At 60.8% G+C, this 27,842-nt stretch overlaps 3 protein-coding genes across 4 annotated transcripts in view; 1 reads left to right on the forward strand and 2 right to left on the reverse strand.

The window, feature by feature from the left end:
* The window catches only part of SREBF2 (sterol regulatory element binding transcription factor 2), a 57,777-nt gene extending 54,915 nt beyond the window's left edge, over positions 1-2,862 (forward strand). The window contains 2 exon segments of the mRNA XM_043562744.1: positions 577-688; positions 1,109-2,862. Of these exon segments, the coding sequence (XP_043418679.1) occupies positions 577-688; positions 1,109-1,329 (333 nt within the window). The 3' untranslated portion in view covers positions 1,330-2,862.
* Positions 2,863-5,093: 2,231 nt separating this feature from the next.
* Positions 5,094-11,040, reverse strand: SHISA8 (shisa family member 8). Of its 2 annotated transcripts, none has more exons than XM_043562745.1 (4): positions 10,098-11,040; positions 7,258-7,463; positions 6,224-6,370; positions 5,094-5,804 (listed from the first exon to the last, which is right to left on the reverse strand). In XM_043562745.1, the coding sequence occupies exons 1-4, from the start codon at positions 10,616-10,618 to the stop codon at positions 5,410-5,412; spliced, it is 1,269 nt and encodes a 422-aa protein (XP_043418680.1). In that variant the 5' UTR covers positions 10,619-11,040; the 3' UTR covers positions 5,094-5,409. The 2 variants fall into 2 exon arrangements, with proteins under 2 accessions (XP_043418680.1, XP_043418681.1); XM_043562746.1 differs by having other exon boundaries at positions 7,333-7,463; positions 10,098-11,035.
* An 8,573-nt stretch (positions 11,041-19,613) lies between these two features.
* Positions 19,614-21,507, reverse strand: TNFRSF13C (TNF receptor superfamily member 13C). The gene is made up of 3 exons (XM_043562751.1): positions 21,292-21,507; positions 20,696-20,938; positions 19,614-20,295 (listed from the first exon to the last, which is right to left on the reverse strand). Exons 1-3 carry the CDS (start codon positions 21,434-21,436, stop codon positions 20,114-20,116), a joined length of 570 nt encoding a protein of 189 aa, XP_043418686.1. The 5' UTR covers positions 21,437-21,507; the 3' UTR covers positions 19,614-20,113.
* Positions 21,508-27,842: the final 6,335 nt, after the last annotated feature.

The following is a 27,842-nucleotide window of genomic DNA, read 5'->3' on the forward strand; positions in this document are numbered from 1 at the left end:
GGAGATAGGAAGGGGTATAAAGGAGCCTTGTGATTTAAGGAATTAGAGATCTAGGCCTTGCCCCCCACCCCCACCCCGTTCCCCAGTGACTCATATTTACAGAAGAGCCGCACTTCCCCTGGACACGTTCTGGCCTCTATTTCTTTCTGAAGAAACTGAAGGAAACAGGCCCGAGCCTCCCTGGTGCCAGTCCAGCTAGCTGTTCCCCTCCTCTTGCCGCCCTCCTCCCAGCCTCACCTCTGCCTGTTTTCAAGCTGGACGCCACCCCCAAGGCCTGAGGCTGCACCAGGCCACTTCTCTTCCAGCCCCCAGGGGCACGTCTGGGCTCTTTGTCTCCTGTAGAGGAGAGCGTCCTTGCCTGTTTCCAGCTGGCCTGTGCTGTGCTCCCCATTCCTGCTGTTCCTCCAGGTGTCTGGCTTTTTCGGAGCTCAGAGTGAGGACGGAAGTCGCTTCCAAGGGGAGAGCAGGGCAGGGTAGTGCGGAGAGAAGGGCCACTGTTGGGTGGCCGACGAGATGCCTCCTAGAGAGGTATCCACTGGGGTACAGACAGGTGCGTCCCCCCTGCACCACCCCCAGGTGTTCCTGCACGAAGCCACTGTGCGCCTGATGGCGGGAGCCAGCCCCACCCGCACGCACCAGCTGCTGGAGCACAGTCTACGCCGCCGGACCGCCCAGAATACCAAGCACGGTGAGTCTATCTGTGCCCCAGCTCCGGGCCTGGTGTGGACCCTGCCTGGGGAGGGGAGGGCAGGGGAGGGGAGGGGAGGAGGGCCCCAGCCCGCCACTTACCCTGGCAGAGCCCCGGTGGCTGTCCTCACCTGCGCTGTTCTCAGAGGTGGCGCGAGAATAGCAGTGGCCCGAGGCTGGTTCTCTGAGTTGCGGGGGAGGATCCATGACCACGCTGTGGGGCTGGGGTTTGGTTGGGTTGTGGATCCAGCCTCAGGAGTGAGGATGGGAGGCCTGGGGATTCTGGGAGGGCTGGGGATGCTGTCCCGGCCCCAGCACTGCCTCACTGGCTGGCTCTGAGTTTAAATAAACGAGTCCAGGGTGAGCCCTTGGAACAGCTCGGTGAGCGGCTCCTCCACGCGTCTCCTCGTCGTTCCTGCAGGAGAGGTGGACGCCTGGCCCGGCCAGCGAGAGCGGGCCACCGCCATCCTGCTGGCCTGCCGCCACCTTCCCCTGTCCTTCCTCTCCTCCCCGGGCCAGAGGGCCGTGCTGTTGGCCGAGGCAGCCCGCACCCTGGAGAAGGCGGGCGACCGGCGCTCATGCAACGACTGCCAGCAGATGATTGTCAAGTTGGGGGGCGGCACTGCCATCGCCGCCTCCTGACCCCTGGGTTCTGCCCACCTCAGCCCCTGCCTCCCGCCCCCCTCCTCCCTCTGTCTCTCGGTCTCTCTCCTTCCTCCCTGTCTCTCGATCTCTCTGCTCCCTCTGGGAGTTGTGGGATGAGCCTTGTCTTCTGAGCTGTTGCCTGCTGAGGCTTGTGGACCACCTCAGCCCGGTAGGCCCCTGGGCAGAGCCCCGAAAGCTGCTGTAGACAGATGCACGTGGTCCAGGGCCCCATGGGTCTGAGAGAGGAAAGAGCAGGGCAGGAATTGGGGAGTTTCCTGACTTAAAAGTGGCAGGGGGCTCCCAAGCTGCCTGGTCCCTGCCTCCAGCCCTCAGCCCTCCCCAGCTTTTCTCTCCTCCAGACACCACCCTCCCCTTTCCTGCTTCCTTGTTTTTTATCAGGCTTTCCCTGTGGGGGACATAGGTCTCTGGGCACCAAAGCGCCTCACCCTTGGCACTGTGCCCAGCGTGCCCCTTGCCCCCTTTTTATACAGATGTTTTTATATCCGTGTGCTTGGGTTTGCCGTGATGCAGGGCTGAGTTGCTGTGGCATCTTTATTTCTCTCCTTGGGTCTGTGTCCCCTCCCCTGTGCCTGACAAAGCCAGTTCATTGTTTTCTCTTCATTACACAGGACAGCCAGGGTAGGAGGGAAGCCCAGCTCTGGGGAGGCAAGTGGGAGGCAGGGGGCAGGCCTGGGGTTGGATGAAATAATGTCGGCATTATTTTTTAATTTTTTAAAAAATAAATGGTATCTTATTTAATTGTCCTGTTCCTTCCCACTCCCCCGCCCCCTGGGATGCCAGCGCAAGCTCAGGGTAGGCCCAGGGGCCTGGGAGAGATGAAGCCACCCATTGGGACTGGGGATCAGGGGCCTTCAGTGTGGGTTCTCAATTCCCTCCCACCCCAACTCCTACCTCCACAGTCTATTTTTATCCCGAATTCTTGACCTGAAAATAAGCCAGGGTGGCAGGGACCAACCCCCAGTCTCTCCCCAGTGACAATCCCCTTTTTGGGGTAAACACTAGGAATAAAGGCCCCTGCCTCGATGAGGGTCCTTGGAGGAAAAGTGGTCCCACTTTTCTGGATCCCCGGGCTTGGTGCCCAGCCCCTGAGGCCATTTCTCCCAGGACCTGAGGACTGCCTGAGACCTCAGAACCTTCCGGGAGGCTGAGAGGGGCTGCCTTCCCTCCCTTCCTGCCTGTGTTCCTCACCCCTCAGGCCAGTTGGGGTAGAGAATGGGCGGGGGCTCCCCCCGATGCCGAGGACAGGCTAGAGTGGCTCAGCTTGGACCTTACCCACGTTCTTTCCCTGCTGCCCCTCCCCCCACACACTGTAAGTCGTGGCCCCTGCCCACCAGGCGAGCCACCCCTTGTGTCATGTGTATATACCGTGCCTTTTCTCATTATTGTTTAGGGGTGGGAGGGGGTAGTTTTTCGCTGAAAGGGGGATACACCTATGGCTTCCTTGATATGGAATCGTTCACTGTGTCCTGGATGTAGGTTATTCAATAAACAGATTGGTACCACCCAGCATGAGGCGTGTGAGGGTCTGTAGTGTGACCGCCGTGGTGATTCAGCCAGGTGGCTGCAAGGCTTGGCCTCTGGTGGGTCGGGGACTGAGGACAGCCCCTCCTTCTCTGCTGAGAGGCTCCTGGAAGGTTTCATTTGGAAGGACCTTCCTCGACCATCCACCCGCTTCCTTACAACGCCGGCTGCTGGCGCACACTCCTGGGCTGGAACAGAGTCTGGAACAGAGTCTGGGATAAAAGGGCAGCCAGAGGTGCTGCTTGGGTCAGAGGCCACTGTATCCAGGACACAGCTGGCCACTCACAGCAGCGGCTGTTTCAGATTTGGGGTGCCAAGCCCATGCGTGTTCACCCCTCAGAGAGAAATCTGTCCGCTACTGGCTGTATCCCCATCCCCCCCTGAGGGCTCAGTGCCCACAAGTCACATCCAGGTCCAGCTCCTGTACCCAGCTGGTCGCCTGGGGCAGGACATCACCTCTGCCTCCTGTTCCACGTGTGCCCCACAGGGATGACAGTCCCTGCCTTTAAGTGCCCATAGACGTGTTGGCCAGTTTCAGTGACATGACACACACAAAGTTCCGCGTACAGTTAAGTGCCTTATGAGGCTGGCGAGAGGCAAGACCACGAGGAGCAGCAGTGGGCTGGAAGCAGAGGAGTCCGGAGTGACCTGGGGATGAGCATGGAGCATGGAGAGCAAGGTCAGTGACCTGGCCTGGCTGAGAAATAAGTCTTCTTCCGAGGGGCAGTCCTGGGATGGAGATCTAGGGTCCTGGGGACTGCGAATGAGCAAGGGGTTGCACCCACCTCCCAACAAAGCCCCGTCGAGGCCTGTGTCACCAGGGTGGGTGGCTGTGAGTGGCCGATGACCCAGGAACCTGATCTTTCGAGTCTTGGCAGGCTCCATGACTCAGCACCCACCCCCCTTCCACCTCCCTCTACGCAGCTGCCAGATAGGCCCCGGGGCACCGTACCCCCAGTTGAAGGTGTGAGGGCTCTCTCCCCTAAAGCCACTGGGCCCTCACTGCAGGCAGGACCGTAGACTCTTGACACTGTTCTGTCCTGGGGCTTCTGAGCCTTGGTTTCCTCAAAAGCCAGAAGAGCTAGTGAGGCGGGCCCTGTTACAGGTGAAGAGCTGGGGGTTGGGGGGCCTCAGGGCGGCCCCGCGCAGCAGGAGGAAGATCTGAGACCATGAACCTCCGGAGCAGAGCCCCTCCCTGCCAGCACACACATTCATACCCTTCCTCTTCCCCACAGTGCCCTGCCTGCCGCTCATCAGGTTCACAGCGGCAGAGGACAGGAGTCCTAATCAGCTGGGTGACCTTGGCAAGTTACTTGGATCTCAAAACCTCAATTTCCTCATCTGTAAAGCCACACACCCATAGGGCTTTTGCAAGGATTAAATAAAAGAAACAGCAATAGATGGTGGCCATTGTTATTAAAACAGCATATATATATATATATATACCATGCCTAGGGCACACAGGAGGGAAACAGGCCCAACTGGGTGGCTTTTGTTGAGGTGACACAGTGAGGGACATAATCCAGACCTCAACCTCCCAACCATCCCTGGCACAAAGGAACCCGATGCACCCAGGCTGCTGGCAATGCCCTGAGCCACAGCCAGCTACCCAGAGCCCACCTGGCAGGAAGGGGGAGCTGGCAATGCAAGCCTGTGTGAGCACCCCGGTGGGGTCACTGCCAAGGCTCCGCGCCCAGCATCCCCATCCCCTTTCCCCCCTACAGCAGCTACTGGGAGGAGGCTCCCCCATCCTGAGCACCAGCTGTCCACTTGGCCCACTGCCCACACCCATTAGGGGGGTGGCCCTGGACCAAGCTGGCCAAGTGGCCTGCAAGCCAGGTGCCGGCTCAGGGCCAGACCGTGTCAGTGAGAATCAGCTAGGTTTAACCAACTCAAGATGTAGAGTGACTGGCCGGAAGGGGCTCACCTCCAGTAAGGGACATGGACCCTCCAGGGGGCCTCAGGCTCCCCACAGCCGTCTCCCCTGTGCTCGGGAGCCTCCAGGTGGCTGGGGCCCAAGCGCTCCCTCCCCCATGGCTCCCACTGGTATGGACATTAAGCTTGGCATTCAGCCCTGACTACCCTCTCCAGCCACCTCTCCCTGGCTCCCAGGACACTTGCCCGCCAGCTCTCAGGAGCAGTCCTTTGCTCTTGCACACGCTGTGCCCTCTGCCCGTACTGCCGTCTGTCCAGTCAATGACCAATGCTTCCACCATCCGTGCCTCTCAGAGCCAAGCTGGGGCTCCTTTATTCTCAGGGATGGGAGCCACAGAAAAGGCTTTATATTTACACGAGGAACCCTGGCCCTAAGGCCCCAAGGACAAAACCACTGGCCTCACCCAGTGGGCCCCTTCTTAGCCCTGCAGGCTCCAAGGCCCCAGTCCAGTTTGGGCAGGCATAAGGGCAGGCTGGCCTTCCACGGCCGGCGCCTCTCCTCCCCCACGGTATGGGCCCCGGGAACCGGCCCACGGCGGCCTCCAGGCAGATGAGGGCGCCCCGGAGATTGCGATGATTCGGGAGAACCAGCGGCTGTCTTCACACGGTGACCTCAGCTTTGCTGTTGGTGCTCAGGTGCCGGGGCCCGCGGCCTGCACTGCCGTAAAGTCCAGGGGGCTGCGGGCCGAAGGCCTCGGGCGGCTTCTCCACGCTGAACTGGCGCCGGGGCGCGTGGCCGGGCCGCCGGGGTGCGGGGGAGGCCTGAGCCGCCAGGTGGCCGCGGGGGGCGGGCCGGGCCAGGCGGCCGGCGATCCAGGCCTTGTAGTGGCCCGAAGGAGCAAGGCCGGCGGGGGGCGCGTAGCCCGGCGGGGCCCAGGGGCAGGCGTCGAGCAGCGCCGGCAAGTCCTCGCGGGGCCGCTGGGGCCGCGCCGGGACGGTCAGCGGGGCAGGTTCGGTCGCGGGGAACCGCTGGTAGAAGTCCAGCGGGGTGGCTTCTGCGGGGATAGTGGGGACGAGCCAGGGGGCGAGGTCAGGGCCGGGGGGCGGGGTCCCAGCGGCCCCGGGGCGGGGCAGGGAGAAGCCACGCCTCGGGGGCAGGGCCTAGCCCTCCCTTGGGTGGGACAGGGAAAGTCAGGCCTCGCGGGCGGGACAGGCCCGGGACCCGCCTTGGGAGACGCGGGTTTTCACATCCCGGGCTCGGTGGGGTACAGCCTGGTGGCCTGGCGAGGGTGCGCGACACGGCCGAGGCGCGGGAGCCGACTGGCTGCGTAGGCCCGATACAATATTTGGCTGGAGCGCTGACCCGCAAGGCTGGCAACTGTGGAACTCGAACCAGGACCCAAGCCTTTTCATCTAGGAGCTTGGATACCCGGGGCGTAGCGCCCGGCGCTCCCGCACAGACCCGGCCACTCACCTGCGGCCTTGAGCGCGGCTGCCTTGAGGGTGGCGTACTTGGCGTAGTCCCGCTGCAGCGTCATGCTGCCGCCGTCCTGCAGCCTGGGGCCACGCAGGGGTCCTGGTGTCGCTGACCCCAGGGGCACGTTGTTGGGGCGTTTCTTGTCTGGAGCGGGGAGGGGGAAGAGGAGAGCCGACCTGCTGACAGGAGGACATTCTCCACCTGCACAACCACCTCTTCGCGGCCCCCTCCCCAGTGAGAACTTGGGGGATGGTTACTTGGGCAGGACTGAGAGCCAAACCTAACCTGATGGCAGAACCGCCAACGCCTGGAAAAGGGCCTGGCTCAGAATAACGCGATTAATAGCAGCCAGCCCTGGGGCGCCTGGGTGGCTCAGTCGATTGAGCCTCCGACTTCAGCTCAGGTCATGATCTCACAGCTCGTGAGTTCCAGCCCCGCATCGGGCTCTGTGCTGACGGCTGGGAGCCTGGAGCCTGCTTCGGATCCTATGTCTCCCTCTCTCTCTGCCCCTAACCTGCTCACAGTCTGTCTCTGTCTCTCTCAAAAATAAATAAACATTTAAAAATTAAAAAAAAAAAAAAATAGCAGCCAGCCCTGAGTGGGTGCTAGCCTGATGGATGACTCCTCAGCATGTTCAGCTTGGGCCAGGCATCGGGTCCCAGGACCTGCTTCTCAGGAGATGGAGTTAACGTCTGAAAATTAGAACCCATACAGGGGAGGGGAGTGGGATTGCTGCCTCACCGGCAAGAGCCCAAGAGGGAGGCTCCAGCCTGGAGGAAAAGGCCCACAGGCGTCCACAGGCTGGTGCGAAGCTGACCCCGGAGCACTGAGCCAAGGCCTAGAACCACAGCCTGATTCCAGATCCCTGAATCTGGAAGCTTCCTCACAGAGTCCCCTTGACCGGAAGCTGCTGGACACCTCAGAGGGTCTCCCTCCACCAAGGGGAGCTGACCGGCTTGCCCAGCCCCGACTCACACGCCTGCAGAGGCAGGCAGCTCGTTCCAATTGTGAAAGAGCTAAGAGCCTCTTACCCCTCAACACACCCCTTCCTCTGCTCCCAGGCCTGTGCCGTGGATCGACATATGCTGGCCCACCAGCTTGCACACCTGTGTTCTTGGGGGAGCCCCTGGGGAGGCCATCCCCCATCTGCACCTGGACACAGCTACCCAGAGGTGGGCCCAGAGGTGGAGGCAGCGGCTCCTGGGGGTCCGGCTGCTTCAGAAGTTCTGTCAGTGTCCTGTGGGGAAAGAGTGATGAGAGGCAGTCCCCCCAACCTCCTGCTTCCCCCCTGGCCAGGCCTTGGCCTACCCAAGGCCAGCCCTCCCACCACTGTCACCCTTTCAACCCATCTGGCCCCCCTTCTTCCCTGTGATTGTTCTCACACATCTAGTTTCCACTGTCAGGCATGACCTGTGGCCCCAACACACGGCCACTTCCAGAGCAGGCGAGGAAACTCTAATGGGGTCACATGTCACCAGGGCTACCTTGTTTTCCAAAGACTCCCCCGCTCCCAGAGTCCATTCTCCAAGACCCTCCGAGTGGAGCCTCCTCTCCCAATGAAAGCTCTTCAAGTGCATCAGGCTCCTGGACTTTGCTTGCACTGCTTCCTGGGCCAACAATCTTTTCCTCCATCTCGTTCTGCAAAACTCCTACTTATTCTTCAAACCCCACCAGAATCCCTCCTCTTCCAGGAAGCCTTCCTGATCTGCTTAACCTAATTCCCTTCCTGCAGCAGGGGCTTCTGCCGAGTCCCGAGTCCCGGGACAAAGCTGTCACACAGGCACGGAGGGGAGAACAGACGTAAGGGGAGGGAGGAGCCAGGAGAGCCCAGGGTGGAAGCCTAGCACCAAAGACTATGTGACCTTGGGCAGCCACCTGCCTGGTACCAGGACACCCAGCCCCACCCAGCTGTGACAGCGTCTGACTGAGCCTTCCCTGCAGACAGCCAGACACAGCCTTCAGGCCAGCTGCCTTTGGTGCCCAGAATCCATGATTTTCTTCTGGCTCACTCTGACCTTCCCACCTCGGCGGGGCGGGGTGGGGGAGACCGAGGTGCTGAGGACTCAGATGGCTGATTCATGAAGAAGCACACGAGAGGTGCGACACCTAGGGTAGGTACTGTTTGGCTGAAAGCCTCCTAGTCCTGCCCACTCCTCAGCTGCCCACCCGTGTGGCCTCATCTCTGTGCAAGCCCGCACCTGCCAGCTCTCCCAAACACCTGAGTAATTTTCATGCCGCTGGGCCTCTGCACAAGCTTTCTCTAGGGACAGACTCCAAGTCCCTTCTAAGCCCTCTGAGCTGGAGGGGTGCTGACCGTCGACCTCAACACGGCAGAATTAAGGGTGAGACTGGGGGAGAGGGCGGGGGTTCAGCACATGCCCACACATGAGCTCAAGTTGGGCTTCAGGTCTCCCCAGAGGAGAAAAAAGAGGGCATATGGGAGCTGAAGCCCAGACAGAGGAAGGGACTGGCCTAGGCCACACAGCACATCGGGAGTGGGCCAGCTCTTCCTAAAGCATCACCAGACCTGCTTCACTGTCCCCTGTGGATGAAGTGGGTTCTAGGTGGACACATCAGCTAGACTGCCCAAGCCACCGCTCTACACCACCATGGCCCTCAGCTCCTGCTGCCCCGTTGTAATCAAGGACATGCCCTGTCTTCTCCTCCTGGCCCTGCATGAGGGACTCCAAACTCAGGGCCTGCCCCCGTAGCATCCAGAAGCCAGGATGAGAGCCTCCACATCGCCCGAGGCAGCACAGTAGCTGAGGCCAGCACCCCCCAGCTCTGCCCTACAGCTGTCTAGTAGGGGGTGGGCTAGGTGGTCTGGGAGACAGAGGTGCTGTGGAGTGCCTAGGAAGCCCTCATCCCCTGCCTCTCAAGTCTATGAGGTGGGAAGCACCCAGGCCTGGGGGGCTTCAATTGTCACCTCTAAATACCAGCCTGTCGCGTATCCAAAAGGAGCCCAGATCTGGGTAGGTGAGGCGGGCACAGGCCCCAAGACATGGGGGTGGCTGGGGGGATGTGAGTGTGTTGAGTGTGTGGGTGTCGGTGAGAGTTTCGGGGTGAGGACACAGAATCCCAGAGTCCCCATTCTAGCTGAGAAAGGGAACCCGGGTCCTATAGACCCCGCTTCACATAAAGCTCAGACTCAGCCAGCACCCGTCCTGGCCTCAGCGGCAACAAATCTGTGTCCCCCACGTTTCAGGCCTCTTTCTACACAGGGAGAGACCCTGACGCTTGCCTGGGGTGGGGGTGGGGGGTACTGAGTAGCGCAGATTGGAGAGGCCCTCTCCCCAGGGAAAGAAGGTCAGGCCTGAGTCACAGCTATGAGGGTGGGGATGGGGGTGGGGATGGGAGGGAAGTGGAAGGAGAGGCGAAAAAGTGGAGAAAGAAGCAAGAGGAGGGAGACCCAAGAGAGCTACAGAAAATGCCCCATCCTTCCCTTTCCTACTCTGGGGACCTAGGACGCCCTATGCTATGGCCCCCACCCGGTACTAGTGGGACTCAGGCCCCAGACCCCCTTTCTTGGGTGCGGTTTTTGTGCCCTCTGTCCGGGGCGACCAGTCCAGAGGAGGAGGGAGCCGCGGGAGAGGGCGGCTCCGCACCCAGCTCCCTCCGGAAGGTCAAGGGGAGACGGTATCAGCTGTCTCCCTCCACGAAGTGGTGGGGGGGGGGGGCGGCGGATGGGGGGAGAATAACAGACCTGGCGACTGAGAGCGGAAGTAAAAACCAGGAGGAGGGTGCCGCTGAGAGGACCAGAATTTACGGACGGGCGGGAAGGATGAAGGCTGGCGAGGGGGCGCCCACCCTTCGGGAAGGACCGTCCCGGAGGGGCGGGCGGGGCCCCGGGCCCCGGCTGGCGCGCGCTCACCTGGTGACGGTGCGCCGCGCGCGCGGGCTGTGCGCCCTCTCCAGGCCCAGGCGCGCCCCGATGCCGGCCAGCACGAGCAGCGCGGCGACGCCGCACACCGCGTAGACGGCCGTGTGGCTGCGCTCGCGGCCCGGGTCCCGGGGCGCGGCGGCGTCGCGGGCACGCGCGGGTGGCCGGCCCGTCTGCACCCAGGCCGGCGTGTCGTAGTTGGAGCAGCGGCTCTGGTCCAGGCGCCGGGGTCCGTCGTGGCAGCAGAAGCGGTAGCCGCACGTGCCGCAGCAGAAGCTGTAGGCGCCCGAGCTGCAGTTGAAGGGCGGGTCCCACTGGCCCATCACGTCGTAGTAGCCCCGGCAGCGGTCGCCCCCGGCCGGGGCCGCCGTGCCGGGCGCCGCGGGCTCCTGCGCCTCGGGGGCGCCCGCGCGGCCCGACGGCGGCCGCGCCAGCAGCAGCGCCAGCCCGAGCGCGAGCCGGAGCCCCGGCCGGCCGCCGCCGCGCAGCCCCCGCGCCCCGGCCCGCTCCATCGGGCCCGCGCCTTCGGCTACAGCGCCCGGCCCATGGCGGCGCGCCGCGGCTCCCTCCCGCCGGGCCTCCGGGCCAGCTCCTCCGCGCCCTCAGGGACCGCGCTGGCCCCGCCGCCCGGGCGCTGGCTCCGCCGGGCGCCTCCCCGGCCGTCACCTTCCTCCTCGGACCCCGGAGCCGGGCGGGCTGGGCCGGGAGCTCGCCGGGCCGCACCTCCAGTGGGCGCGTCCTCCGCCGACACTCACTTCGGACCCGAGCCGGCAGTCCTCGCCCCGCGCCGCCCCCCGCGCCGGGCAGCGAGTCCTCCCTCGCCCGCGCGCGGTCCCCGGCCTCTCCCCCGCCTGGCGGGTGTGCGTGGCCCGGGCCCGGCGGGGGCGGCGGGCCGCCCGACTCCGCTGCCTTCCCGCCGCCCGCTCCGCGCTGCCCGCGCTCTGGCTGCGGCTCGGGCTCCGCGCGGGCTCGGGCGGGCGGGCGGGGGAGGGAGGGAGCGAGGGAAGGAGGGCGGGCGGGCGGGAGGCAGAGCCGGGGGAGGAGCGCGGCCGCCGCGAGGGGAGGGAGGGGGCGCGGCGGGGCCCCGCACAGCCCGGGCGCCCCGCCGGGGACCCTCCCCGAAGGCGTCCCCGAAACATTCCTCGGAACTAGGAGCCCCAGACCCTTCAGTTTAGGACTCCCGGGACTGTTACTTCGGACACAGGCCCGCGTGAACGCGCCTGTTTCACAGGTGCGGGGACCTAGGGGACAGAGAGGCCCCCGGAGGGGGTCGTTGCCGCCCCCGCCCCTCTTCCTCCTTCCCATTCTTGCTGTCAGTTCTGACCGAGACTGAAGGGTGACATGTGGCAGGCCCTTGGCCCTCTCTGCGCCTCGATGTTCCCGCCTCTCAAATGGGAAGAAAATCCCGAGCGGAGCCGCTGCAGAAGGACAAGTGCCGCCTACGTGCCGCCTGGGGCACCGCCTTAACCCCGGGGCGCGCCCCCTGGCCCCAGAACCTCTTGGACCCTGGGTTGGGGTCCTGGGGTGTCTCGCTTCTATGGCGATGGGCATGGCCTGGTCCGCGTTCTCCCAGGAGCTCTTCGCTACCCCAGGTGTGAGGGAGAGAAGATTGGGCTGGACTTGGACCCAGAAGAGGGGGCGGGACCGGGTCAGGGGGCGGGGCCATCGGCCGGCCCTCCGCCCCGCCCCCCGAAGGCCGCTCTGGTCCTCCGGCCAGCGCGGGGGAAGGGGGTGGAAGGAGGTCCGGAGCTTGGACCTATCACGGAGCCGTCCCTTGGCGTTTTCCAAGTTGGGTTTAACTGGAAAATGTGACCGAGCGGTGGCGCCTTGCTTCTCTCTGCCTCAGTTTCTCATCTTAACATCAAAACTTTTCCGGAAGGGGGGGGGGGGCGGTGCGGATTCATAATGCGCCTCTTCCAGGAGGCAAGGGTCAATATGGTGCCTCCCACTGTCCAGACGAGATCGTCAGGAGACCGAGGGCTGGGCGTCCAGTTCGCCCCGGTGTTCCCTCACAGCACCGTATCTGCTGAATGAATGAATGAAGTGACTTCAGTCTTTAGTTTTTTGTAAAATGAAGAATTCGGGCTCCTAGGGTTCTCCTGCTCCCCTTTGCATCATGTCGTAACTCAGCGACTGGGATCGGCTTATAAAAGTGGAGGAAGTGGAGGGAGGAAGAGGGAGAAGGATTTACATTTAAAGGAGGATCAAGTCCTTGTGTTGCGGAGATGAGGGGCTGACAGGCTAATTTCAGGTATTAGTGGCTGAGATGCCGTCCCAGCTCAGGGGCATTCCTTGCGCCCTGTCCAAAGACAGCCTGCTCCCTCCCCCTTCAGCCACAACACACACTCTTCTGATCCAGGTGGGAAGACCCTACCCCCTTAGAAGACTATGTTACAATTTTAGAGACAAAATAGATAAGCAAAGGAATGAAATGGAATTGCCTTAATCCCATCACCAGGGGCACTAAAATATGCCCCATTTTACATACTGTCTTTCAGTGACTGGTCTTTAGTTTACTTTCTGCTGTCAAACTTTCCGTTTGTTATTCAGCTTAGAACTTGTCGCTATATTTTCTGGTGCAGACTTTCCTGCTTCCTCTGGGAGTGGTAGTCCTAGAAATGCACAAACTGTCAGATTTGTATCAGCGCCCGCCCCACACTGCTAAGCTGCCCTCTGGGTCACTGGGGCTTTGGGGTGACTGCTTCTTCCCCCTTCCCCGCCCTGTTTCTGGGCACTACGTTTAAAGAGGATTGTCTCTGCCCCCCTGGCACTGTGGCCTCTTCCCAGGTAGGATGACCCCACTTGGCCCTGAACTCCTAATGCTCTTCCTTGAGTTATGTCCCCTCCCTGGGCCCCTCTCTTACCCCACTGTCCTGCATCATCAGGTGCTCCACTGACCTTCCACCCCACGTTGATTGCCATCTCCATTTGTCCAGTGAAGGAGCTGGATGCTGGATTCCATTTCCCCCACCCCCACCCCAGGACTGATGTCCAACCTCCAGCTCCTCCCCACACCCATGGCTTCTTCTCTTTTTTTTTTTTTTTAATTTTTTTTTCAACGTTTATTTATTTTTGGGACAGAGAGAGACAGAGCATGAATGGGGGAGGGGCAGAGAGAGAGGGAGACACAGAATCGGAAACAGGCTCCAGGCTCTGAGCCATCAGCCCAGAGCCCGACGCGGGGCTCGAACTCGCCGACCGCGAGATCGTGACCTGGCTGAAGCCAGACGCTTAACCTACTGCGCCCCCCAGGCGCCCCCCATGGCTTCTTCTCTATCCAAGTCTGGTTCAGTGGTCAGCCAGCAACCATAGGTGCCTACATCTCCTGGACCCATGTCAGGCACTTAATGCCCTCTTCATATGAACATACAGCCTTGGGGGCGGGGAGGGGGAACAGGAGAAGAAGACAAATGCAGAGACAGACCACAGCTGACCGGTTGAGTCCTGGGATCTGGCCATTCATTTGCATGGCACTGCCTCTCAGGTGCCCGGACATTTGCTGGGCGAGGGGATCTAGAAATGGAGCAGCTCAGCTGAAGACTGACCCCTTTGCCCAGGCAGTCCCCCCTGGACGCTGGGGTCTCTCTCCACAGCACAGCACCAGAGCACCTGCCTCTTGTTTCCTCTGCCTGCCCCCCCACCAAGCCTGTGTCACCAAAAATCGCCCATTGATCCAGGCTTAAAATAACCCCTGGCATCTGCAGCGAGCCCCACGGGGCGGGCAGAGGAGCCCGTGTGTCTCTGTGCCTGAAGGGCACCCGCCCCGCCCCCAGCTCTGAGTTCTGGCAGCTTGAGTGTGAGGGTGTCTAAATGTGCTCGTGAATGTGAGCCAGAGTGCATGTCTGGTGCGAGCATGATTATGAGGGCCTTCCTTCCACCATGGGCATGTGAGTACACACGTGTGTTAGTGTGGACGCCCCTGCGCACACATGTTCTTCCTACGCTGCTGAGCCCTTGCCTGGTGCCCGGCTCTGGCTGTGCAAGGCTCAAGGTCTTGAGAGGTCACGGACATTAGGGAAAGCCTGGGATGGGCCTCGGTGTCTCCATTTTAGACTGTGGGTCAGTGACCAGTCTGCCCAGTGGTGGGCCAGGGAATTGGAATCTCCTAGAGACAAACCCAAGACCCAGAGAGGGGAAATGATTTGCTGTGACTGGCACACGGCCAGGAAGGGCCAGGGTCTGGCTTGGAACCTTCGCTGTGAGCCCCAAACCTACTGTCTGGCCAGTTTAGTATAAAAAGAGAGAGCAGCTGGAGGACCCCAGCCCAGAGCCCAGGGAAGTGCTCCTACACCCTGATAACACACTCAATGTGCCCTGACTCTTACAGGATCCCCCGGGCCGTCCACACGCTGTTCTCTCTTCCTGGAATGCCTTTCCAGCCCCTCACACAGACAGCGCCTATTTATCCTTCATTTTGGAGCCAGACTAATGTGGGTTGGAATTCCTGCTCTAATATGGCCATTCAACCTTTCTAGGCCCCAGTTTTCTCATCTGCAAGATGGGCTGCTAGCACCTCTTCAGCAGGGCTGCAGGGAGAAGCCAGATGGGCCCCAGATGGAGAAACACTGGGTCCATGCAGTCGGGTGGGGGCTCCCACTGCCGCCATGCTGAGATGACGATTGCCACTCTGGGTGCCATCCACGAGCCTCAAAGTCCACATTCCCAAGCCCGTTTTGTTTTCATTTCTTCCATGAAGGAGGGTTACCCAAAAAGCAGATTCTAGAGAACTAAGGACTTGCTGCTAACACAGATGCCTATGCCAGTGCCGCGAGGGGGTCGGGAGGGGAGGGCTCCTGGCTCCTTTGTCTCCCAGAGAGGCAGCTCGTGACTCAGGCTCCAGCTGCCTGTGGGAGGGAGGGGGCACCCAGGCTGAGGTCGCCAGGGAGCGGCATGAGTGGGGGGACGATGGAAGTGGTGCGGGGAGCTGGGGTGTAGCCTCCGGTCCCGCCGCACCTTCTCCCCGACCCTCCCCTCCCCTGCCTCGGAGTCACGCTCAGGACATCACAGCTGGAATTACCCGCATTACTCTCCCCCTTCAGGACCCTCCAAAGGCCCCAGTGAACATGCAAATCTGGAGCTGGCCACTAAGGACAGGGCTCAGCGGAGGCCACACAGCGCGTCCACCCACCTGGAACAGGCCCCCCCCCCTGTCCCGCCGGCCTGCCCGGTCCCGGACACGATTCTAAAGTCGGCTCCTAGCCCGGGGTGGGGGAGGCGTTTTGCGCTCCTCCACATAGACATTTCGCCCCAAAGTCGGGGCCATGCCCTGCATCCAAGGCCTCTCCTGGCACGGGACACACGTGAGGACGGGAGCCCGGCGTGAGCGTGGAGGTGGGGGGTTTGGAGAGGGCGCTGTGGGTCTTGGTCCCGCCGTTCACCAGGTCCCGCCCTTTCTCCCCGCCCCTCGGCCTGGAGCCCCCTCCTGCTACTTGCCCTGGACCCGCCCCTTCCCTACTCCCTTGAGACTCGGGGTCCCTCAGCCCCTCCTCTCTCCCCGACCCCGCCCTCAGCCGCGCCTCTCGTCCTGGTCCCACCCTCTCCGTCCGGCAGCCCAGCTCCCCGAGCCAGGCGGCCCGCGGTCGAGGTGCCACCTGCTGGGCTGACCGCAGGAGTCGCGGAGAGAGACTTTCACCTGCCCTGGAGTCGCTGTCATCTTCCTAGATCCCAGACTCTCTGCAGCTCAAGGGAAGGAGGAGACGTTCAGAGGCCCTCTGGGCCCCGGGACCCCTGTAGCGTCCCCAGGGCAGCTTCCCCCCTGCAGAGCCCCGGAAAGAGCTTGGGCTGGGAACGTGGGCATGTGTCTTCCTGGCTCCTCCCTGACCCTTTCTTCGCGTGACCCTGGGCAGTCGTTCCTACCCGGCCCTCACCCTCAGCGCCAGGTCAGGACCAGGCAGCTGGGGAGAGGGCACAGCTTGGAGAGAGGTCAGATTTCAGCCCCGAGTGAGGAAGAAGGTGGCCTGAGCCACCCACAAAAGAGCAAATGGGAGTGAGTTCCCACCCTATGCCAGAGGAGTGCCAGGAGGGTCCCGGAGGCTCTCAGAGGGAACGGGACAGGGAATGGTGAGACGCTACATGGTGTGGCTGGAGAAGCACCTGGGTTCCCTGAGGATGGGTGCCCTTATGTGCCAAGAAGATTCTGAGCCTCACCTGGCACTCAGAGGCCATGGTGCCCAACCCTCTAGCTCCCCCCGCCCCTGTGGCCTGCTTCTTGACCCCTTCTGTGCCCTCTCCTCTGTACCTTTTTCCGCAGTCCCTTGGGCCAGGAATGCCCATTCTCTGCTCCATTCCAGTAGGAAAATTGGGCAAGACTCAGGGCATACCTCCCACGGTCCAAAGCATGCTCTAGAAGCTGGATTAATGACCTCCCTGCTTGGGGCATCCCCTGGGTCTGGCAGGGATCGCCAGCCCTGTCCCTGTGTCTCACTCCATCTCTCCCACTGAACTAGGACCTATTGGTGGGGCCTGAGGCCACCCTCCAGCTATTGCCCAGAATGGCGCTGGCACAGAGCGGGTGTGTTTGGATCTGGTGTGATCAGTGGGACAGTAAATGGATGAGCGGTGGGAGTGGTAACTGCCGAGACTAGAGCTTCAGACCAGCTCTGGGAAACTAGCTTTCCAGGAGAATTTCTGAGGGTTGGGGGCTCCGGGCAGGAAGTGTCTGCGTCCCAGGGAAGGATGGGATGGGGGCACTCCAGGATGAGGACCCGACTTGCCACATGACCTCTTTAATCTCGGACAGCTGGTTGGCCCTTGGGCTCCATTTAGAAGACGAGACGGGCTCAGAGAGATGCCACCAGCTTCTAAAGGCAAGGGCTGCGTGGGGCCATCCTTGCTGAGACAGCGGGAGGTAAGGGGTCAAGTCCTTCCTCCCTGGCCTCCCCAGCTGGGCCTCCCCACCCCCACCAGGAGCCCAGAGCCCAGGGCTGCTGGGCAGGAAGTGAAAAGTGCCTGCAGGAAGCCCCAGGAGGAACTGAGACTTGAGCCAACCCCGCCTCCACCTGCCTGGGCCCTGGGGACCCCGGGGAAACCAGACCCTCCTTCAGGAAAAACTGGCCAGAAACACAGGCTTGGGGGAGGGGCAGCTGGTTCCCACCCAACAAGCAGTTTTTCCAAAGTCTATCTTGGGTGCCTCTTACAGCCAAAAGAGACCAGTTGGGAAAGAAATCTTTGAGTAGTGATGAAAACAAGACGTAAAGCCTGGAATCAATCCCTGGAGTCAGCACTCCCAAGGAGGGCACCTGGGCCAATGACCTTCTGGACATGGACAGGAGCCTGGGTCTGGCCCAGCTTCACCGCTGCTTAGTGGCAGCTTGGGCCAGATCCCTTCATCTCCCGGGCCTCGTTTTTCCTATCTGCAAAATGGGACATCTAATCCCTGTTCATGGACATGAACAGAATTTAGATTTTCAGGAAATCAGATTTTCGGCAGATCAATTCAACCAACAGGGGCCATAAAAAAACTCGGGCAAAGATTTATGTCGAGGAGGTACTCCTGCCTCAGCTACAATAGCAAAAACCAAAATCAACCAAAGGCTCAAGCGGAAAACTTTACAAATATTGAAAATCTTGTTTGCAAAGTATTTAAAGACAAGAGAAAACTCACCAAATATGGCAGCCAAGATATGAATTTATGTAATTACAATTACATAGAGAACCCACCGGTTATGGGTCATTTCTCCATAGACTCCACCCTGGATCACTGTCGAACTTTCCACAATGTCAACAAATCAGGTCTCGATTTTGTTTTTAGGTTTATTTATTTATTTTGAGAGAGAGACAGAGAGAGTGACGGGGGGAGGGCCAGAGAGAGGGAGAGTGAGAATTCCCAAGCATGCTGACAGCATGGAGCCCGATGTGGGGCTTGAACCCATGAACTGTGAGATTGTGACCAGAGCAGAAACCAAGAGTCAGACACTTAACCGACTGAGCCACCCAGGCGTCCCTTTTTTTTCTAATGAAAAAAACAAAACACAAAAACCTTTTTTAAAGCAAACAAATACCCATGCCCTCCTCCAGGTGCTGTCATTAAGGTCAAATGCAGTAACTTCATGAAGACTCCTTCGAAAGCACTGCCCGGACAGAGAGCCAGGGACTGGAAACCCCTGGGCGGTGGGGTCCCTGACTGGGGCCTGGGGGAGACTGGCCCCCTCTTTGCCCACCTCTCCCCCCGCCTCTGCTCCCGATTCTTCTCCCAGGAACCTTGCTTCTTCTGGGCCTCAATTTCTTCATCTATAAAATGGAGGGAGGTGGGGGTAAGGATTCTTTAAGGTTCTTTCCAGTTCTTCTCCTCTAAGGGCCATAAGCCCAGAGGAGCACTTTGCATCCAACCCCCCATTTTTCAGAAACGGAAACCGAGACCAGAGGGGAAGCTGGGGTTTGACTGGGACACAGCGGTGCCAGAGGTTTGCATGTCTGGACCCCAGAGGGGTTTTACGTACTTGTTACCTCCAGGGCCCGGTCCCCCACTGCGGTGGAAAAGGTGAGTGGGAGGTAGGCGTGGCCAGGAGGAACAGCTCAGACTCCCCGATCCCGAGTTGAAGGGGACTGGATGTCTGGGCCTGCTTCCCACCCTCCTGCCTCCCGCCAGCCACCTGACCTTACCCCAGCCACCTGGCAGCCTGCGGGTAGGGGCACTTGGGATGCATTCAGGGAGGGAGTGGCTAGGAAGACTTCAGTGTGAGGGTCAGGGTCCTGGAGGCTCCAGACCATCTTCTGGGCTGAGAAGGGGGGTGGGCAGGAAGGGTGAAGGTCTGCCAGGAAGGTCAGGGAGAGGTGGGCGGAAAGCATCTGATGTGTGCAACAGAGCATGGCCAAGGCTCTCCAGTGAGACAACATGGTACCCAAAACTCCGTCTTCTGACTCCTAGTCCACGCTTCTTGTCAGGGCGCTAAGCTGTGACAAGTCCCAAGGACTGTCCAATCCGGTCAGGAGTTTCTAACCCTGTGTTGGAGGGCCGGCAGGAGAGGCAACACCTGACCAAGTGTAGCATAGTCCACAACTAGAGGAGATGGTCTCAGCCTCGGGCCGCAGAGCAGGGGGCACTGCTGTCGGAGGAGCAATTCCCCTAGGACAATGGGTGACCCCAGGGGCTGGCATAGAATGGCCAAGTGACCCCAGCACTTGGGGCCTAGCTTGAGGAGGGTGGACCACAGACAGAGGGGAGCTCAAGGGACATCCGGTCCCGCTGGTTCAAGGCCACAGCCCCGCTCTGGCTTCTGAACAAAGGAACCTCTTGCAGGTTCTGGGCCTTTCCCTAGGTACAGCTGAGTGTGCCTTGAAGGCAGCTGGGACCCCAGGTGGGGTCTCTGGGGAGATTTTCAGCAGTGTGCCTTCATCGTGAGTTTGCAGTCTAGCCCCAGAGGGGCTGTATGCCTCCTCTCACGGTGCAAGCTGGGGGCTCTGGAAGCTGCTACGAGGGTGAAAAAGGCATCTTAGGTCCTAGAAGACTGGGCCAAGCGCAGGGTTGACCCTGGGGTACAGATACCCGAGAATCAGCGCAATCCAGGCTCTTTGTCAAAATCACCTTCTATTAAACCCTGAAGCAAACCCCTCAGTTGGTTACTCATCGCTGCCATTTGCATCAGCTTTAAAGCAGGACAGCTCCGAGAGCAAGTATTAAAGAAATACAACACCCAGCTACAAATTAAGCATCCTCCTACTCAATCATTTTCCTAGATTCATTCTGGCTTACGGTGGCTTCCCTGCACTTAAAGAAAAACCTCCTACACAGAGTGCCCCAGCCACACAAAGGCACAGGAGCTCAGCCACCACCTTCGACGGCGGCCAGAGACGGTCTGGTTTTAAGCCACACGCTAACATGCCATACAACGCGCTGCCGTCTGAATTCTGCGGTCTGTAGTCTGTGGTTCTGCAGGGTTAGCTGGGGAGCAGCCAGGTTCCCAGAAAAGGGGCAGGTGGGCGCTGCAGTCAAGAGCCGAATCCAACCTCCAGGCCCCTGGCTGACAGCTCACAGGGAGGACAGGGGTTGCTTCCTGCCCCCTCCATCGCTACTGTTGCTCAGGGCCAGCAGTCTTGGTGGTCACCAGCTCAGTGGAGCCCAGCTCTGTGGCTGGCACAGGGACGCTGTGGGCAGGTGGGGTGTTGGCTGGGTCTTCTCTGGGTGGAGGCCAGACGGGAGCTGTGGCATCAAGGGGTTTCGGGGGATGGATGATGACATCGTCCAGGGGCTCTGGTGGGGGGGGGGGCAGGGAATACAAGGTCAGGGTTGCATCACAGCCTTCCCCCCCACCCCACCCCCCACCCCCGCTCCTGTTCTGGAAGCTCCAATGGAGAGATAAGTCATGAACTCCCCCCTGCAGGGGTGGGGAGGGGTGGCACGTGATGGGCCCTCAGGACAGGAAGCGCAGAGGGCGCTGGCAAAACGGGGAGCGCAGGGGGGAGGGAGAAGTGTGGGAGCCCTGTGTCTCTTGCTCAGAGGGCTCTGGGAGGCTACAGCTGTGTCCCTCACTCCGACTCAGCCTGAGGTCCTCAGAGCCCGCCCTGGTGCCCCGCGCACCCCCCCCTCCCCCTTTCCACACTGCCCCGGGGTCCAGTCTCCCTCCCACTGCCCCCACTCCCGCAGAGCTCACCGTGCGGGTGCGGGTCCGGGTCCCCCGGGGGAGCCGCCGCGCGCAGGCGCCGCCGCCGCCGCCACCTCCAGCTCAGCAGGCCCACCAGGACCAGGGCCAGCGCCAGCCCCAGCAGCGCGGGGGCGCCGAAGAGCAGCGCGGGCAGAGGCAGCGCGGCCTCGGCCTCGGTCTCAGCGGCGGCCCCCGCGCCCACCGACTCCTGCGGCTGCAGCGCGGTCCCCGGCGCCAGGCTGCCAGGCCCGGCTGCTGGCGGAGCGGACGGGGAGAGAGAGCAGGGGGCAGGGGGCAGGGACGGCCGGGGAGGGGGAGGGTCGGGAGGAGGCGAGGCTGGGCCGGGGAGGGGAGGGAGGGCCGGGCGGGGTGGACAGGGGAAGGGAAAGAGAGGGGGCGGTGAGGGCCACGTGGTGACCGCTGGTCCCCATCCAGGTCCCTGCTTACGGCCCCCCATCGACCCAGTCGCCCCCTCCCCACCCATCCTGGGGCAGATGGGGGCCGTGCCTGGGGCTCTGGCAGCGGTGGGGCAGCGGTAGCAGGAACCTCCTCCCCCTCCCCAGGGCTGCCCCGCTGAGCAGCTGGCAGAGCGGGTCGACTCTTACCCGGTCCGGGTTCTGGCGTCCGGAGGAGCCTGCAGTCCACGCACTTTCGGACCAGAGGGTCAAAGCACTTGTCCACCACACACTTGGTGGGGGCTGCCCCCTCCCTGCCCCGCAGGCTCCTGGCACCTCTCCTCTGGCTGCCCATGCTGCCTCGCACACAGCCAGGACTGAGTCTGGCTTCAGCAGCCAGAGGAGGAAACCGGGAGGGGCCCACCCACTGTGCCCCGCCCTCCCGCCTGCTGGGGTGGGACCACTCTCCGCCAGGGCCCCGAGGCCCTGCACCCCACACCTTCTCTTCTACCTGTGGTTCCTCCATTCAACCACTCAACCATCACCCCCAGATGCTGGGCGGGCCGCCCTCTGCTGGGCGCTGGGACCGCGCTGGGCTCGGATGGGGGCCTTCTCTTGGACAGCAAAGGATGGGCCCCTGTAGTCAGGACACAGACCTCTGGGTGGCCTCCCCTGTCCTTCTCCCCAAGGCCAGCCCACAGCCCCAGACAATCCCCAACCCCCATGTGCCCCCACCTCACCTGCCTCCTCTTCTGGGGGAACTTCCTGCTCTTCCAGGGCAGAGCGGGTTCAGTTCTTCGAATGTGAGGGAAAGACAGTGCCTCGCAGCAGCAGACATGGAGAGAGAGGGAGGCTTTGTAGAGGAGGTGATGAGGAGGAGGTGTTCGCCAGATGGAGGGGGGTCTAGGGGAGCATAACAGTGGACGGGACCAGGGAGTGCTGGGTTAGAAGGCTGGGCCCTCAACTGAGGGCTAAGGAGCTTTGGCTGAGGGCACTGGGGAACCAACCGTGCAGGACTTTAAGCAGAGAGTGTCATAGTCAGATCTGCGTGATAGTGGGGACCCTCTGGCTGGAGTAGAGAGCACAGTCAGGATAGGGGGAGGGTAGCCGAGGGTTCGAGGACAGACAGCTCCGTCTCCAGATCCTAGGCAGGAGAGAGACTCAGACCGACAGATGAACAGACAGACCAAGACCCCGTGGGCAGCCTGCCCATCCCAACTCCTTTCCCCAGGGCTGTGTGTATCCTGGCCTGCTTGCCTCTGTGTCTCACGGAGGTCCCCTCTGTCTGTCTCTATTCTCCAGTGTTTGGGTTCCCCCACCTGTCTGTCATCCACGTCTCTCTCGGATTGAGCGTCAGACATACGCACAGGCCCCCTCTGCCTTCCTTGACACCTGCTGCCCCTTCCCTGGGGGCAGGGGCTGGCAGAGAGCCTCAGCACGGATGTGGTGGGCCACACCAGACCCCTAAGCCCTCAGGTCTGGGGGGGGGGGGCACAAAGGCAGGAATTACTGTCCAGGGGACAGGGCAAGGGCTTGGGGGCAGGAGTAGATCTTTAGCAGCTGCAAGGGTGTAGGGAAAGCTTCTAGGCAGAGACTGGCAAGGGCAAAGGCAGAGAGAGGTGAGAGGGGACAGCATGGCCGCTGCCTCAGGGGATGCTGCAGAAGGGGGGGGGGGAGGGGAGGCAGATGGGCCAGGCCTCAGACCTCAGGCTCCTGGGCAGTGAGGAACCCCAGGAGGTGCTGGAGTGAAAGGAGCTTCTCTGAACTCCGCTTTAGAAGGGGCCTTCTCTCTGGCTGCTGCAGAGTTGGAGACAGGACACCACGGACCAGGGAGGGGAACCATCTGGAAGCTGTTCAGGAGCTGGGAGTCTGGTTGGCTCAGTCGGTCGAGCATCCAACTCTTGATTTCGGCTCAGGTCATGATCTCACGGGTTCAGGAGATTAAGCCCCACGGAGCCTGTTTGGGATTCTCTCCCTCTCTCTCTGCCCCTCCCCTGTGCTCTCTCTCTTCTCAAAATAAATTAAACTTTAAACAAATTTTAAAAACAGTAAAACCATAGAAGTTGTTTAGGAGCAAAGAGTGATGCTGTGGAGTGAGGCGAGAAAGGCTGGTCCCCAGGTTTCTGGCTCCGGGGATCCTGAGGACTCACGGACCCCTGAGTCGGCTGACCCCCAGGAGCCCTGGCCCACTGCCTCTCCGTCCCCTGCCCACGGGCCAGCAACTCCATGGCAGGAAGGTGTAGGCGGCAGGGCAGCTGCAAAGGAGAAGTGGGTCTGGGATGGTGGGTGTGGGTGCGAGTGTGGGTGTGCAGTGAGGGGGTGGGGGAGCCGGGGGCCTGGAGGGGAGCGGGGGCAGGGAGGTGGGGGCGGAATCCCCACCCTCATCACAGTGGTGCTGTTACTACCTTTCGCTCTCAGGACCGCAGAGCCCTCACATTGGACCCGGACGCCTCCTTTAAACCTCACGCCTTCGGGCCGAGCGGACGGAGTCTTGTGGGAACCTGGCGTGAGGACCCCGTCCCTAGGAGAGGGTGGGCCAGTGGGGCCGGCCTGGGGCCACTTCCGTGAGCCACTTCTGCACGGGCCACGTGGGCCTCTGTCGGTCTCACTGTGGCTGCACCGGCTCCAGCAGAAAGCACGGGAGGTGGTCTTCAGGGGCCCAAGCCAGAGGAGGACAGCGACCGTTCGCTCGGTGCCTCCTGTGTGCCCGGAGCACGTGCCCAGGACAAAGGGGTGACAGCGAGAAGCGTGTGCGATCCAGGTCAGTGGCATGGGCAGGTGCCTGGCCCTGGACAAACCTCTTCACTCGTGGCTCCCGAAAGGGGAGGGGGCGGGAGGCCTTGAATCTCGACTCCGCAGTTAAGAGAAATTTCCCCAACAGACCCATGTGGTAAATACTAGGTTAAAACCTCAAGGTAGTCAGTCCTTATTTTGGTTTCCACAGCTCCTCAGTCAAGATGAGGAGTTTCTTTCTTCAAGTCTTCTACGTCACTTCTTGACGGAGACGTGTCCGAGAGAGGAGTTAGTTTCACAAATCAATGTGGTTTTTGCAAATTTTTGTTCTTTTGATCATTTTTACTCACTTAAGATTTTTCTTTAAAATCTTTTTCATGTTTATTTATTTTGAGAGAGAAAGAGACAGAGCACAAGCAGGGAGGGGAAAGAGAGAGAGAGAGAGACAGAGACAGAGACAGAGAGAGAGTCCCAAGCAGACTCCTGTGCTGTCAGTGCAGAGTCCAATGTGGGGCACAATCTCACGAACCATGAGATCATGATCTGAGCCGAAATCAAGAGCCGAGCTGGGCACTTAGCCGACTGAGCCACCCAGGTGCCCCAAGATTTTTATTTATTTTTATGTACTTATTTCATAATCTCTGCACCCAACGTGGGGCTTGAACTCCCAACCCCGAGATCAAAAGTCACATGCTCCACTGACTGAGCCAGTCAGGTGCCCTGATAGTTTTTACTTTAAATAATTTGATATCATCACCTCATACGTACTGAATAGAAAATAAGGGACTTTGTAGCTGGAAAAAGCCTACCTAATCGAATGTCTCTTAGTGTTCTCACGTTTTCGTTCACTGATGAATTGTTTAAAAAAATAATTAATTTGGGGTCAGGGAAAAAGGAGTCTCCAACGATCTTTGTTCCTCAAATTCCCCCCGAAACACCCTCCCAATGGCTCTGACACAGGCGGTATTATAATGTCGGTTTTCCAGATGGGGAACAGGGACTCTCGAGGGCAAAGGGATGACCCAGTGCGAACGGGGAGTCTGGACAGGGTCTGTGCCCACCCGACTGCGAAGCGTGGCCGGTGCCCTTCATGCCTCGGGGACAGGGTGGGGGAAATGGGGAAACTGCCAGTTGGACCAGCTCAGTGTCAAGCTGGGGCAGTCCCTGGGGGACAGAGACGCCCGGCCCCCTAGATCTAGTTGTGAAAGTACACGGAGACCCAGGATGCATGCACTCCTGACGTAAAAATTGCTTTTATTGTAATTCTGTAATACCTGAACACGTTCTCATGAAAAGACCCTCAAACAATACAGAAATCTGTGAGTAAGAAGGGGCCTTTCCCTGCTGTCCCCAGAGGGAGCCTGTGGACTTTTTCCTCCTATTCTGCCTTGCGCCTTTAAATTCTCACGTAAGTTCCTGCAGAAGAGCAGGTACTGTGATTCATACAGGGGTCTGAAGTGTGAGCTGTTCTGTTGGCTTCCCTGCCCCCCGGGGCCCTGTGGGCTCTCCCCTTCGATTTCGTCACAGGAGCAGGAGCGGCCAGGGTCCCCAGGGTAGAGACTCCCTTTGCCTTTCTCGTGTGTTTAGCTCTGACAAATAGGACACTGCCAGAAAGTCCCTCTTGCTGGGGACAGCGGGAAGAATGTGGCTTTGGGCCTCTGGACACTAGGACAGGGGTGGGAGAGGCAGGGGATGGATACAAAGTCCTTGTGGGGCTGGAGAGTCCCCGGCCCTTCTCCCCCTGACTCCAAGCTGTGCAAGGACAGCTACCCCCTTCCATGAAGCAGTTACAAAATCCTTGCCCAGATTTTCACAGGCCCAAGATGCCTGTCCTCCAGCCCTCATCCCCACCTCCATACATGCACACGTGCACACACACACACACACACGCAGTCTAACGCTCCTCGGGGTTGCTGGCCAGGGCAGCCCGTTCTCAGCATGGCCCGGAGATAGAGGACACGGCCCTCAAAGTGAGGTCAGAATGGAGACCCCAGCTCATTAGCATCACAGCCACAGGGAGTAGAGTCCCCCTCTCTGGGCTCCAGGCCAGCAGGTGGAAGGCGGAAGGCTGCTGTAAGGCAGGGGTGGGGAGGTGAGAGAGCAGGGAGCCTCCCCAGCGGCTGCCTTCCCTCAGGCCTCATTCAAGGCACCAGGCGGGGACAAGGGCCGCTGGCTCTGGACCTCCTTCAGGTTTTTGGTCCCGTATGAATGATGCACAGGCCGACTCCGTGAGCAGACACCTCCATTCGTTCACCAAATATTTACTGAGATTCACTATGTACCAGGCACTGTTCTACATTCTGGGGAGACAACCGGGACAAAACCTAAATGGTGAAACCGTACAGTAGGTAAGGGGCTGGGAAGTGCTGGGGAGACAATTTCAGGAGGGAAGGGTGGCAGGGAGGGCCTGGGGGGGGGGCCCGGGAAGGCTTGCTGAGACCTCGGAACACAGGGATGGAGGGGAGAGTGACTCCCCCAGGATGTCTAGGGAGGAGCAGACGAGGCCCAGGGAACGGCACAGCAACCAGGAAAACGGCAGTGGCCAGTACCGACTAGTCACCTGCCTGGCCCTGTGCCCTGCATGAATCCACAGTGCTTGCCTCAACCCTGTAGGGGAGGTGGCATCGTGAATATCACTTTACAAAGAGGAAAGCAGGGTCGGAAGGGTCAGGGGCGAGCCAGGCAGCCCCCCGGCCCTGAGCTCTCACCACTGCTACCACGGCACACACATCTGTGGGGTCCTCTCCTGGTCAGCAGGTGGGAGGAGGGCAGGTCCAGCCCTTGAGGAGCCTGTGGCTGAACACGGCAGAGGATGGTCAGGTTCTGGGAGCCCTCTGGGCCTGGCTCTGCAGGGCCATTATATCGCCAGACCGGGCACCTGCCAAATGTTAGCTCCCGGGGATCCCCAAGTGCCTTTGGCATTTCTTCTGATGTAAGAGTGCGGCCTCCAAGGAAGGCTGCCCTCCGTCCAGGTCAGGGGCACTGGGACAACCCACCCTCTCTCCCTTCCAGAGCTGGTCCTCAGGGTCAGTCCACAGGGTCAAACTCAGGTGGGACTCAGATTTGGGCAGGGCCTGACAACCCATCACATTGTCCCCACCCTCCACGCCTCTGCCCCTGGAGTCTCCAGGTATCTACGAGAAGTCTTTCCACACTGATTCTCTGCCTGCATCCTTATGGCCCCAGGGGAGGCTGAGGGAAGGAGGTTAAGCCAGCAGGTACCTCGGGCAAAGGGTACCTTTCTGCCCGGGGGCCTGTCAGGTAGGCCTGGCCCAGCACCAGGTACGTGGGGGGAGGGGCAGGCTGTGGCAGGCCTTGCCGCCCACACCCCTGGGCACAACCAGCCTGTGGAGGGCACACACGGGGCAGGTGCAGCTGAGACTTACAAGAACCTCAAGAGGCCGTGGGGACGGGAAGACAGGAAGTGAGCTGCCCCAGGTCACACTGCAGGTTGGCCACAGACCCCAAGTCAGTGAGACTCGGAGGCTGGGTCCTTTCCCACTGCATCACTTCCCCTCTGTGACCAGGGTCCCCTGTCTGAGCCCAGCCCCGGGCCGCCCCTGCCTTTGCTCACTGAGGAGTGAAGGAGGCTCAGGTGCCACGTTGCAGAGCCCCCTCCTCGGCAGGGGTGGGAAACACCATCAGATCAGGGCCAGAACACGCAGGCCTGGGCCATCTCCTACGGAGGGTGTGAGCTCCCTGGGGTGGGCCCCAGGAACAAAGAACCTGGGACCCCGAACAGGCCCCGCCCCTCTGAGAGCCTCAGATACCTCATCCATACAGCAGGGGCCCGAACCCCCCTCTTCCCTCCGCGTACTCAGACAGCATGGACGCGGCAGCTCGAGGTCCGGCACGAAGGCCTCTCCTCCAGGAGCCTCAGGCCGCCCACCCATTCAGACCGCTAGCCCACCCCCTGTAACTGCCTCCAACATGCCCACCTTGAGACCAAGGCCAGCCTGAGAGTTCTGCGTTTGCTTAAAGTCTTGTGTTTAAAGTAACGGTTTCTCATGCTCAGTCCCGACACCGGC

Source organism: Prionailurus bengalensis, chromosome B4 (assembly GCF_016509475.1).
Source record: "Prionailurus bengalensis isolate Pbe53 chromosome B4, Fcat_Pben_1.1_paternal_pri, whole genome shotgun sequence".
In the NCBI taxonomy this organism is placed as follows: Eukaryota; Metazoa; Chordata; class Mammalia; order Carnivora; family Felidae; genus Prionailurus; species Prionailurus bengalensis.